Source organism: Falco naumanni, chromosome 2, assembly GCF_017639655.2.
Source record: "Falco naumanni isolate bFalNau1 chromosome 2, bFalNau1.pat, whole genome shotgun sequence".
Lineage (NCBI taxonomy): Eukaryota > Metazoa > Chordata > Aves > Falconiformes > Falconidae > Falco > Falco naumanni.
This window is the reverse complement of record NC_054055.1, coordinates 12,888,965-12,901,245: the sequence shown is the minus strand read 5'-3', so window position 1 is coordinate 12,901,245 and position 12,281 is coordinate 12,888,965. Positions and strand designations below refer to the sequence as shown.

The 12,281-nt window shown below is 37.4% G+C and overlaps 1 protein-coding gene across 6 annotated transcripts in view; it reads left to right on the top strand.

The window, feature by feature from the left end:
• The window catches only part of NBEA (neurobeachin), a 506,742-nt gene that overhangs the window by 411,299 nt on the left and 83,162 nt on the right, over nt 1-12,281 (top strand). For all 6 annotated transcript variants that reach the window (XM_040584007.1, XM_040584004.1, XM_040584003.1 and 3 more), the window contains 2 exons: nt 571-686; nt 8,883-8,995. In XM_040584007.1, the coding sequence (XP_040439941.1) occupies nt 571-686; nt 8,883-8,995 (229 nt within the window). The remainder of the gene's footprint in view (nt 1-570; nt 687-8,882; nt 8,996-12,281) is intronic.

The window sequence follows — 12,281 nt, the reverse complement described above, 5'->3', positions numbered from 1 at the left end:
AGATGGACATGCGAGCAGATAACTGAATAAACCTTGTTTCTTTCAGAAACCAGCCTATAAATAGAAAGCTCAAAGCTCACTGGGATATAGGAAGGGGATCATGGGTAGCTGACCATGGAGGAGGTGCACAAATTGTGGAGTAAATATCTTCAACCCAGTGCTGGAAATATATGGCACTTTAATCTATCACTCACTCACCTTAATGAACTTATCTCAATGCATGCTTTTGAAACAAGGAAGTGGTATTCCTCTTTTATTCCTGCTGGACAAGCCAGGCACCAGGAGGTCTGCAGTTTGTTTTCCTGCCAGTCTTTTAACCAGATTCAGAATAAAATAAAACACAAAATATATTATTTTGAGTTATTACAATGTTGTAGTACTGGTAAAATAAAATACATATCTTAATTGTAGTAATTTCTCAAATAAGGGTAATAGTGTCTTCTTGACTTCATTAAACAAAATAAAAAAGCCTCTGAGAGAATCTGAAATTAATCACACTAATAATGTTGCCCTACATCTTAACATTTAATGAGAATCTTAAAAAAATCACTCTTTAAATGTATTTCCTAGGAGAATCTCTCTGGCCACTCCCCGACAGCTTTATAAATCCTCCAACATGACTCAGCGCTGGCAGAGACGGGAGATATCTAACTTTGAATACTTGATGTTCCTCAACACTATAGCAGGTAAGGATTCTGACTCTTTAATCCTTCATAATATGTTTATGTTTGTCAAAGTCTTAAGCACCGTGACTTGATAGAATTCATTTATCCCTCTAGAATTCAGCTGCAGCTTTACGATAGATTCTGAAACACACACATTAAATTTTATCAGAAAATGCACAACCTATCACTGAGACTTTAGATTCATGTATTGTTGCGGAGGCAGTTCCTTGCTCCCCTCCTGCCATTTCCTCTGCTGACAGCTTGGTCTGAAGCTTTATTAGAGTCAACAAACCATTGCCAGAGAGTGTCTGGAAATAATAATGGGAAAATGTAATTTCGCTACTTCATCATTCTCAGCAGCAGCAACTAGACAGCAGAATAACAACAGTATTCTGCCTAGTACAGATGTCACCTGGATTGTGGTATGATTAGATTACAGCATCTTTTCTCGTTTAGTTCTTTGAGGTGAAATATAATATCAGATTAGGTATTTAAAATGAGAAATAACTGCTTTAGACATCCATTTGTTATTGGCAAAAGAAGAGCTTTTTCTGGCAATTGTCATTAATTAAACATTTGCGATGGCATTATTCCTTTCACCTTTCCCTTTTCTACGTGTTAACTCCTGTGGTAATTTTAAATGTGAAAAGCAACAGTTTTCTGCACCATATACAAAGAATTCCAGGAGGTTGTCTGCTATTACAACTCCTGCCTGTAGCACACATGCTGCTTATGAACCTGCCTGTGGAGAGCCTTCCTCAGACATTTCACTCCAATGAGCTTTCATTTGAAACCCAAATTAAATTCCACCAGGCATCACTCTGTACTCTGGCGTTACAACTCTCATCTTTACTTGGTCCTGACTTTTATGCTTGAGGTTATCCTCAGGCCAGACGTGAGACAAATGTGAGTGTGAAACCCAAAGGTAGCACCTGTTACACTGACCATTCCTGAGGACAGTCACTGCGTTCTTCCCAACAGGGCAGTGGCAGAATTCAGGAGCTGTCAAACTCACTTGCTTTGAACCTTTAGGCTGTTGTCTCTATGCTTATATGGTAGTCATCTTCCATGCATCCAGTCTTATGGACGTTAATAAATGTGTCATCAAATTATCCCAGTATGATACAGAAGTGCTACCGCTGAGCAGCTGGGAATCCGAGGGCACGTTTACCTTGTGCAGTGGAGCACAAAGCAGAGTCCCTGAAGCTATCGGGGACCTGGGCTGGAAAGTCCGTATGGTGCAGTCCAATGCAGGCTCACCAGCTTGGTTCCCAAGCATTATAGCCACAGTCCCGCAGACCTTTGCTGAAGGAAGGAGCCCTGCTGAACATTTATTACCTCTGGCACAGTGCCACAAGAATGCTGCTCTCCTGCTTCTGGACACTAGCCTGCCTCCAGCCGTTCTGCGTCTCTTGCACATCCGCTGCTCTTGTGGTGATGAGGAAACGCAGGCAGAGCCTCGCAGGCTCCCTGACTGCTTCACCCAGACTTGGAGGATTTACTGGAGAGCTGGGAAGTTAGCCTAGATCCCCTCAATTCTTGTCCAATACATTTTCGATGGGACTGTCCTTCGCATGTAATTTCCTTTTTATGTATACATTTCTTCTGTAAGCAGTGTGTTTAAACTCTTTAAATGAGAGTAGACAAGAACTGAGCCAATTTTTGATAAATTACTTTACATTTTTAGTCAGTTTAAAAATCCAGGGTCATTTATTTTTAGGTACATCACCAAAGCATCCAAACCTGGAAGACATCATTATGTCTGAAGTCAATTAGGAATTGCAGTGACACTTACACTAAAGTATCCATCAGTAAACAAGCTTCACCCTGAAGAGGTTCCTTCAGAGTATCTCAGAGTTCTGAAGAAAATTGTTTTTTAACCTGTTGTTTCATACTAGTACTGCTAAGTAGGCTTTACAGCCACACACCTGGGTGGTTGCATGAGGCCAGTTTCTCTTGATGTCATTCGACTGCCTTACAATAGGATGGCCTGACATTAGCGTTCCAGGTACCACCTGCTGTGCCTAAGGTTTGGAGGATTAGTGACTCAATTTTTTTTCTTTGTCTATGAGCTTGTACTGTATTTGGAAGAGCTTACAGCAGCTTGGTCAGTACCTTAGTGCTGTCTCTCTCTGGCTCAAAGCACTTAATTTCTGGCAGATTTTTTTGTATCAGTCTCTTACTGGTAAATCTCATTTGTTCATGTAATCTCATTGTTGTTAATTGCATAAGCTCACTTGCTCATTTTCACAGTATTACCTACCATTTTATGAAGTATTTCAGCAATGCATGATAAAATTCAAATTCAAATTTAGGTAAAGACCATACTCCCTGAAAGAGAGGGAGGAAAATTTGAGTCTCTAGAAGAAATTCAGCCTAGCTCTTTGTCTCCATCTTGTATTGACTGACCTATTTTATAAAATCATTCTTTTTAATGATGCTACATGATGCCCTAGCTCTGATAACACGGAACTGATAACTGTCCCAGTACATCTGTTAAATGGAAGCAAAATCTCTGTGCACTGTGGGCACTGTAGGACCCTGGGCAGTCAGAAGAAAATATAGGATTTTCTACTTTGTACACAAAGATAGGGTATTGAATATATTCATGACCTCCTTTGCCAAGTGAAGACATAGCACATATTTTCTTTTCTTTCTTCTTTGGAAATCCAATTTCCAAATATATTTTTAATTATACTCTTTTGTAATGAGATCCCATAAGAAATATTTCCTTGAAAGATACAACTTGTTTGCCAGTAATTGTTCATGTAGACAGTGATGGCCTAGTTATAGACTGTAATTGTTTGTTTAAGCAGTGTCTTCTTTTCTAACAGTATCATTGTTTTTAGCCATTGAGAAATATGTGAATCAAAGGCTTTTTATTTGTTGCTGCCATTTAGCTCCTACTAGCTTATTTGGCATATCTGAGCCATAGCTTAATCACTTAAGAAATGTGGAGGTTTGGCACTTAAGAAATGTGGATTGTCTGTTGGGAAGTGATACATAGGTCCCTTCATTGTTTTTTCTCCTCTTCCAAGTAAACAGAGGTCCACTAACAAAGTGGCTTAATATGCTCTTTGCTGATTCTTTGTAGCTTCCTTTCTTCTTCAACTGTGCTTAATTAGCATTTAGCCCTTTACAAAACAGTAAGAAATCACTCATGTTTTCTTGTGATCCTTTTCTGAAATTATTCAGGAAACGGCAGCCTTGGAAGAGAGACATTCAGGAATGAGGCTGCTGACACCAACTCATTTCTTTTGTTTGTGGCATGCAGATGGGTCCTTTCCCACAACTGGAATTTTAATTCTTTTAAATCCTACCTACCTTGTCTTTTGCCTCCTTGTTAATACTGTTAATTACACAGACTGGTTGGTCTCTGTAGAACAGAGCCACTGAAATAAATATACGGATCTCTCCTTAAATCTCTCCCTGGTTTGCCAATATGTCTGTCCTGACAAGCATGGCCCCTGGCTATTCTGTAAGTTTTTAATCAATGTTTGAAATACTGAAGTGTCCCCTTGGAAAAAATCCATGTTTCTATGACTTTTTTTTTGTTGTTGTTGTCATTACATCACCTTGTTACCAGCTCTGAAACATTGCCCGGTTTCATTTTTAGTTTAACTTTTTCTGTTGTGATCTGTACTCATGACTTAAGTCTCTGCTTCAGCTATCATAGTTCTGTCTTTCTCGGTAATTTCCTCTCCGAGACTATATGATTACCATCATTTCTGCTGGCCTGATGACGTATTGCAATTTCAGTTCAGAATTGCTTTCCATTTTCAAAACTCTCTAAATTCTTGTTTCAACCTGCTTCTCTGGCCCTCTACCCAACTGTTTTCCCACCTCCCTAATCTGTTTCCAAGGTCTTTGCCTCTTTCTGTCCCTCTTTTCTGACTCGAGCATATATCAGCATGTTTACAGCTCTGGGTTTTTCTCCCAAAGGTAAACACTGCACTCTGCTACTTATCAATCAGTCTCAGTGTTATACTCTCCATGTCCCTGGTTTTTGTTCTGGTTGTGTAGACATAAGTCTTCCTGGCCACCTTCCCCCTCCTCCTACCTATTGCCATTTCAGGGATCCTTTCACTTTGAAGGCTTGGAAGCAGCTATGATTATACTAATTGTCCTTTCTTCAGGCACTTAGGAAAAGGCCATATTGCATGTGATCACCATGTATGTCAACTGAACCCTCTGGGTGATATAGGGAACAGTAATTTTTACTTTTCTCAGATACAAGTACTTAAAAGTAGTCCCACCGCAGCAAAAGGAATCAAGAGGAGTGGGAACAAGAAGTCATTTTCTAATATAGTTAGAAACAACTGTTTTAGTTAGAAGTCTCGTTTTCAAATCTTTCTCATTATTTAACTGATTTCTGCTGTTTTTTCCTTTTCAAATGGCAGAATATGAAATATGTGTTTGTATTTGTATTTATTGGAATTTTAATTCTTTTAAATCCTACGTGCCAAAGCTTTTTAAAGTTTTATATAATTATCCCCATAATTTTTGTAAGCCATTTCTTGTACTGGAAAGGGATTATTTTTAAAGGTTTGTGTAAAAAAAAAAAAAAAAAAAAAAAAAAAGACATCTTCAGTCAGGTAATAAATTCAGATGAACATCTTCCCCCTCCCTCTTTTTTTTTTTTGCCTGTTTAGCATTTTCCACTTTTTTACTCTGTGATGTACAAGCCCTCACTGGTTAATTATGTATATATTTAGCTACTGCATGTGTTGGGCTTATTATTGTCATCTAATTAGATGTAACTCGAACTACTTGCTTCTAGAAAAATCATTAAAAATTCTTTCCTAATGACCTAGAGATGACAAAATGTCTGTAAAGTGTGAAGAAGCAGACAAGCACAGGAACATCGCTCTTAAAGAGTGTTAATCCAGATGCTGCAATCATCTAATTAAACAATATTTTGCTGTCATTAACATTTTCACCAAGGAATTGCAGTTATAATTTCTTTGTCAGCTGTCTCTAGCTCACTTTACCTTCAAAACTAAAGTGCCATATAAAAACATTAAATTGGATGGTTTAATTAAAAACTTTTTTTAATGAAGAAACATATCCAGTATTTCTGAGATCTCATTTACTATGCCTGTTTTATTGTTCAAGTAGATTAGTGTCACAGGCTTGCGATATTTAATATTCAGCCTTTAATATTAATCTCTGTAAGCCTACTTGGAGGGAAATCTGAAGCTTCTGAAAAGGTATAGGGACTACCAATAGCAATACAGGTTTATGTTTTATATTTATTTAGCTAAAGGAAGAACCAAATAATTCTTGTGGGAAGAACCAGGCAATTGATGAGACGACTAAATATATTCATCTGCTGACTTTACTCTGAAAATAATCATTGTGAAGCCAGAACAGATCAAGAAAGCATTCCTAATAAAGTTAAACCACTAATATTTATGCATGTTTAGAATTAGGGATTTGTAATCCCATTATAGGCCTAGATCACTGTCCTCCACTCAGATAAGCATAGTTGTGTGGTCTTATCTCATCATGTAGGTTTGGTCTCCTTTCACAATTTAAATTATGGTTCATCTTCTCAAGTCATTTTTATTTGTTGACGTTAAAAAGAAAACTGGTGAATTGAGAAAAATAAATTACTAACTTTTTCGCTAAACAGATTAATAGCTACTCTTAGTAGTTAATCTCTTCATAAATAAAACATGTTTTATAAATATTGAAGTAGGAGAGAAGTAAATATTTTTTTCACAAGACTATGGGTATATTTATCAAATACATAATCATGAAGGCTCCGTTGTTTGTAGCTTATCCTACCTAAGATGAGACATAAATTGCTGCAAATTATTTCTCATCATGGGGTAAAAAATTGCACACAAGAATTACTGCAGTGTCCTGAATGGGGCTAATTCCACATGATAATTTGTTCGTGTGTCTGTACTATAAGTAACCTATCAAAACCACACAGCAAAGGAGAACTCAAGTACAGCAGCTAGGCTTAGGGTTGCTCTTTTCTTGTGCTATTCACATGTTTGTGATTTTCCCATGTGGAACAGGATCAAAGAGTCAAAATCTTATTGACTGAATATTGAAATTGAAATGAAATCAAATTAATATCAAAATTCATTAAAATAAGAGTATGGAAAATCTCAATTGTGAAAATAAAAATAATTTTGGATAACGCTAAATTTCCTTTTGAACTCTTGCAAACGTTCTCACATTTCCAAATGTTTCTATAAAGTGTTTTCAGTGCGAGGTCTTTATTACTGTGAACTCTTTTCCATAAAACTTTTGATTCTGAAGAATCTTTAGTTTTGTTTATGCTTTTTAATAGACTACAGTCATTTGAGTCATTCTCTTCCTGAATCTTAAATTTATTTTAGTCTGCTCTTTACGTAAACACAAATATCTTTCTTTTGCTGAGGCTTTTGCACACTCTTCTGGTTAACCTAATTGAGGATTCTGATGGTAAGAAAAACATCTATTATATACAGGTATAGTGTTATAAAGGCCATATTTCATAAAACCTTGAATTTGACCATCTCAAGAAACTTTAAAAATTGTATGTAACTAATCCCTTGCAAAAGAGGAAAATAATATATTGATTTGGCAGATGTGGAAAATGAAGCAGAGCTGTCTTACTTCAGGACATCTAGACGTACCACCCCCCACCCCCCACCCCCCAACTAAAACAATTAATATTCTGCCAGAGAGTACCTTTCTGTTTCTTCCCTCACATGGATAAATTCTGGTGTATTTCTTGACTTACTTTTTTGATACTCATACTCATTTTTTATGAGAATGGTTTTGCAGTCACTCATTTTTGATATTAAAGAAGAACTGGTTTTGTTTCTATCCATCTTTATTTATGTGTGGCACACTGTACTGGTATTGCTTTTTTAACAGTTGTATTTGCACCTCAGTTATTTTTTTATATTCTTGTGAACACCTATGTGCTCAAAATGTAAAAATGAGGACACACAGTTGTTAACAATATGCACTTTTCCTGTTTTCAGTGAAACTAAGTACAAAATAGAAACATTCTCCTTGTTCATCAACTTCTATTAAAAAAAATAAGGTGTTTGTAGAGCAGTGAAAGTTTCACATTTCATTAAAGCAGAGCTGATTTTTGTGGAGAATTGCAAATGCTACTCAGAACAAGGAAGCCTGTGTTTTTCTGTGCCGGGTTTTGTACCCCAGGAATCTGTCCAGAACCTGGAAGGAAGCAGTTAGTGAGACAGGGCTGTAAATCTGCCGCAGGACTGGGAATTGTTAACCTGGGTTATTTCAGTCTGCTAATTATATTATATAAATACACACACACATATATTTATGACCTGATTTTGTTTTTTAAGACTCATGTTGCATATTGTGTGGTTCTCAGTAAATCAATATGGTGGATGGCTCTGTTACTAAGCAACTTCATTTGTCTTATCACTGAAATGTTAGATACTACTAACCACCAGCTGACACAGAAAAACAGTGTTTCCCAAACACAATTTTTCTGGTAATTAATTCATAATTTACAGTTCACTTCAGTTGCAGATTGTTCTTTTGAAATTGTATCTAAAGATGGCTTTTGCACATGTGAGCTGCTGGGATGGTATCAATGTTTCTTTCATTATGTTTGGAGAGGGTGGCCTGGGGCAGTCAGCTTAGGCTTTTAGGGGAGGAAAAATGTTTTTTGATTTTCAAAGTGCTTATGAAATAGTGTTAAAGGAAACATGATTTCCTCCACTTTGATTCCACTATTGCAGCGAAATCTCACTTCAGTGAAGAAGAGCCATGAGGAATAATGGATTAATATTGTCTATCTAGGGTAGACCTAGATTTTCAAACCTCAACTTTATCCCCTTGCTGTTTGGAGTCTCATTTAATCTTTGCCAGCTAATGATACCGCATGCAGTTGCTAGGAAAATAATAGTCTAGTGGTTTTAAATTTCAACATTCATGCTATGAAAAAACTTAATGCAAATAAAAAGGAAAGTGTTTATTGGCATATGGTGCATTTTAGATTATCTTGGAAAATACTGCGCTCTTTATATTACGCTGATTTCTGCATTGACTTCTGAGTCAAGATAAGTGCATCTGAATGGTTGCTTTTGTCTGGAAGATTTATACCTGATTCTGTCAAGTGGTGGGAACTGGGAGTATGTGTTGCAATAGAAGTAACTGCTAGATTGTTTTTCAGCTGAAGTAGTGGACACTATTTCCTACTTCTTAAAACATTTTCTTTCTTAATAGGACGAACATACAATGATCTGAACCAATACCCTGTATTTCCGTGGGTCTTAACAAACTATGAGTCTGAGGAGTTAGACCTGACCCTTCCAGGAAACTTCAGAGATCTTTCAAAGGTACGTGTCAATTCTGTTAAAGACAGCCAGCACTTTTAGGAGGAGATTTTGTTTTATACTTATAGTCTGGCTAAGTTAGGTTTTTATCTTAAGTCAGAAAAGTCTGAAATGGGCTTTTCTATTTTAGAATCTTTTTATACTGAATCTCTACATTATGCTGCTTTTGTGTCCCTGACTGATCTGGTTCCAAACCTGCAACTCCTCTGTACCTTCTGACTTGCGGATCATGAATGTGTCAGACCACTTGATCTCACTAATTATCTCCCTTAGATTGTGAAAGCTGGTCCTTTGGAAATAAGAAGCTTTGGCTAATTTTTCACTTTATTTTTCAGTAGACGAGTAATGTAATAGCAGCACCTCCTTTTGGTTTAATGATTATTCAGTAAACAAGTATTGTGTATTTTAGATCCTGGAGTATCTCCGCCCTATCATTATTTGTGGTTTTTGTCCTCTAGCCAGACTCGAGCAGTTGGTGCTTTATAATAGAACAGTTCCTAGTATTTGTTTCTCTAATAGCACCAGACTGCCAGCTATACCCAGCTCTGATACTCTGTGTCAACAGGCTGGGGAGAAGGTATGTTCTGGCCAAGCATAGCAGAAGTATATGGAGGGGCACTACTTTTGGCCAAATGGAATAAAAGCAAAATACAGGGTTTGAAACTGAGTTGTGAGAAGTATCTTTCCTGGTTCATGTCAACTAGGAAAGTGTATGCACTTTCTTACCGGTGAAGGTGGGTAGCCTTGCAACATCCCCAGCAGGAATTTCTTGCAGTTTTCTTGCATCCTTGCTGCAGTTCCTTAGCCAGGAGCGTGAAGTTGCTTGTACAAGCTGAGTGAGGCTCAGAACCACAGGAGGCTGTCACTCACTGACTTAAGGAGTGAGGCTGGAGAGGAGAGAGTGACCCCCAAGGTCTGTTCTGCACCCCTGCGCTGCAGCCCCTGCTTTCCCTTCTGCTGCTGGTCAGGGATGAGAATTTCTGGGGCTTCTGCCTTAAGTCTGCTTTTCTTCCTCCTCTTCCTGCAAGCATCCTGGGCAGCAGCGGAAAGATCCCACCCTGGGCATCCCACAGTCTCATATCCCTGTTGGAAAGTGTGCTTGCAGTACCTCCAGATGTAACTGCTCCTGGAAGCCTACTTTTGTGAGACTTCCAAAATAATTTGAGTAGAACCTGATTGTGTAATAGCAGATGGAGACACCTAGGTTTCCTCTCCCTTTTTCTTAGATAAACAAGTAAATAAATGCAGATATTAAACTACACTCAAAGTATACCTCAAATGTAAACAAATTGGTTGAGACTCTGCTTATGTTGTGTAAAACTTCTGACACAGTATTTCACAGTATTATAGATATGTTTCACAAATATGTTTTTCAATTGTGTAATGCCATTGTAATCTGTGCCAAGAACAATAAAAGAAGCTCCACAGACATGAGTTAAATAAAGGCCAGTGATCATCTTGCACTTGCTAGCATGTATAAAAACATTTCTTTTGGAGTTGTTTATAGTGATAAACCTTTCATTATGATGCTTACACTTTTCAAAATCTCTCAAACTCACTTCTTTCTAGTATTAATAGCACTACGTGTGGTGAAGTGCAACAAGATTAGTCAGCATCTCATGAGTCCGTCATGAGGTACTTAGTTTTGCTTGGATCCAAATTTTTATGGCAGCCTATTAAAGTATGTAATTGCTACAGGAAGTAGCTTGATAGTTGAATAGATAGGTTTTCCTCATGAGTTAGTAAAGACTCATTATGGAATTAGTGCTTGTATATCTTATTAAGTATCACTGCACTCCTAGTAGTGCTCTCCCTTAAAAGGAAATGTAAAATCAAGTTCCATGTTATTTATGTTTCAAGAATCCATGCAATGTGCACAGCAGTATTTTGCTCCAGGACATTTTCTTACCCAATTTGATAACTGCATTCTCTTATTCAAAAGCTGCCAGTGGTTTCCTCTGGAAAAGCTAGGGTTTTGACCCCTGGAAAAAAGCCTACACGGAACTAGTTAAGGAGAATGGTCTTTCCTCTCTGGCAATATCTGAGCTGCATTTACCTCATGGATGTGTGAGAGAACATGTGTGCAATCTATGAAGTGTTGAGAGATCCCTCAGGATAAAAGGGTGTAATTATCAAACGTTTCCAGTGTTCATTATAATAACATCTGATAGGTTTCATTTCACAATGGTTTTAGATGGGAAAATAGATTAATGACTTTTTGTAAAAGGCAGTGGCCAGTTTAACATGAAATGCCTTACTTTGTGCACTTGGGCTGTTATGCATTGAAACAGCAACCTGTTTCAATTTGTGCATTATCAGTAAAAATCTTCAAAATCAGAATGTATCTGAAGTATTTCTGGGGCAATTCTGTTTTCATTTTCAATATTGTCCTATATCTGTAGGCAAGCCCCTTCTTTCCTTGTTAGGGAAGTGAATCCTGAGTAGCCCAGTGCTTAAAAGCAGGAATTAGTGATTTATTGTTCACGTTATTGAACCGGGATGTGCGATCAAGCCTCAGCCAGACCTCTGGGGCCGGCACACACAGTATCCTTTCCATGAGGAGCCACTTCCTTCTGTCAGGTTTTACCCTGCAATGGAGAAATGTTCTTGCGGATCTGATGGCAAATCAGAACCTCCAGCTAAGCTGTTGATGGATAAAATCTCCTTTGTTAGTTCCTGACCTTCTGTCTTCCTGCAAGTTTGCCCTTCTTAGGTTTCACAGAGCCTCTATCCTGAATATTTAGTAACTAATACCCCTCAAACAATCTTTTGAAATTATTTGGAATTCTAACACTATTGCGTATGTGGCAGAAGCCACTAAAGCAATGAAATTTAAAGAGAAAGCACCTATCATGCTTTGTTTTGTTGGTTTAAAAAAGTTCTGGTAGTTAAATATAGATGCTGAATCTAACTTCTAAAAAAATAAATAATTTGTGTATTATCTCAAAAAGTTCATGCAAAGCTCCAGTGTCAATTATGATCACTGACAGTACTTTTGCAATTTTTTAACCTCTGATTCCTAGGCTTTCTGAATAAAACATGATACGCCACTGTTGCAACATCACAACTCCTGAGTGAACATACACGATGAATGCAATTCATATGTTTTGTGGAAATGGAACTAGATGTGTTTGGCTTGCTTATGGTGTCAGTGACAGAGTAAAACATATGCCTTTTGCATTTAACTCAAACTTAAATATTTACATTACTGCAAAGCCATCTTGAATGTGTAACTTGTTCTTTCCTTCCATTTAATTTTATTCAGTTTTTATGTAGCGCTCCTTATTGT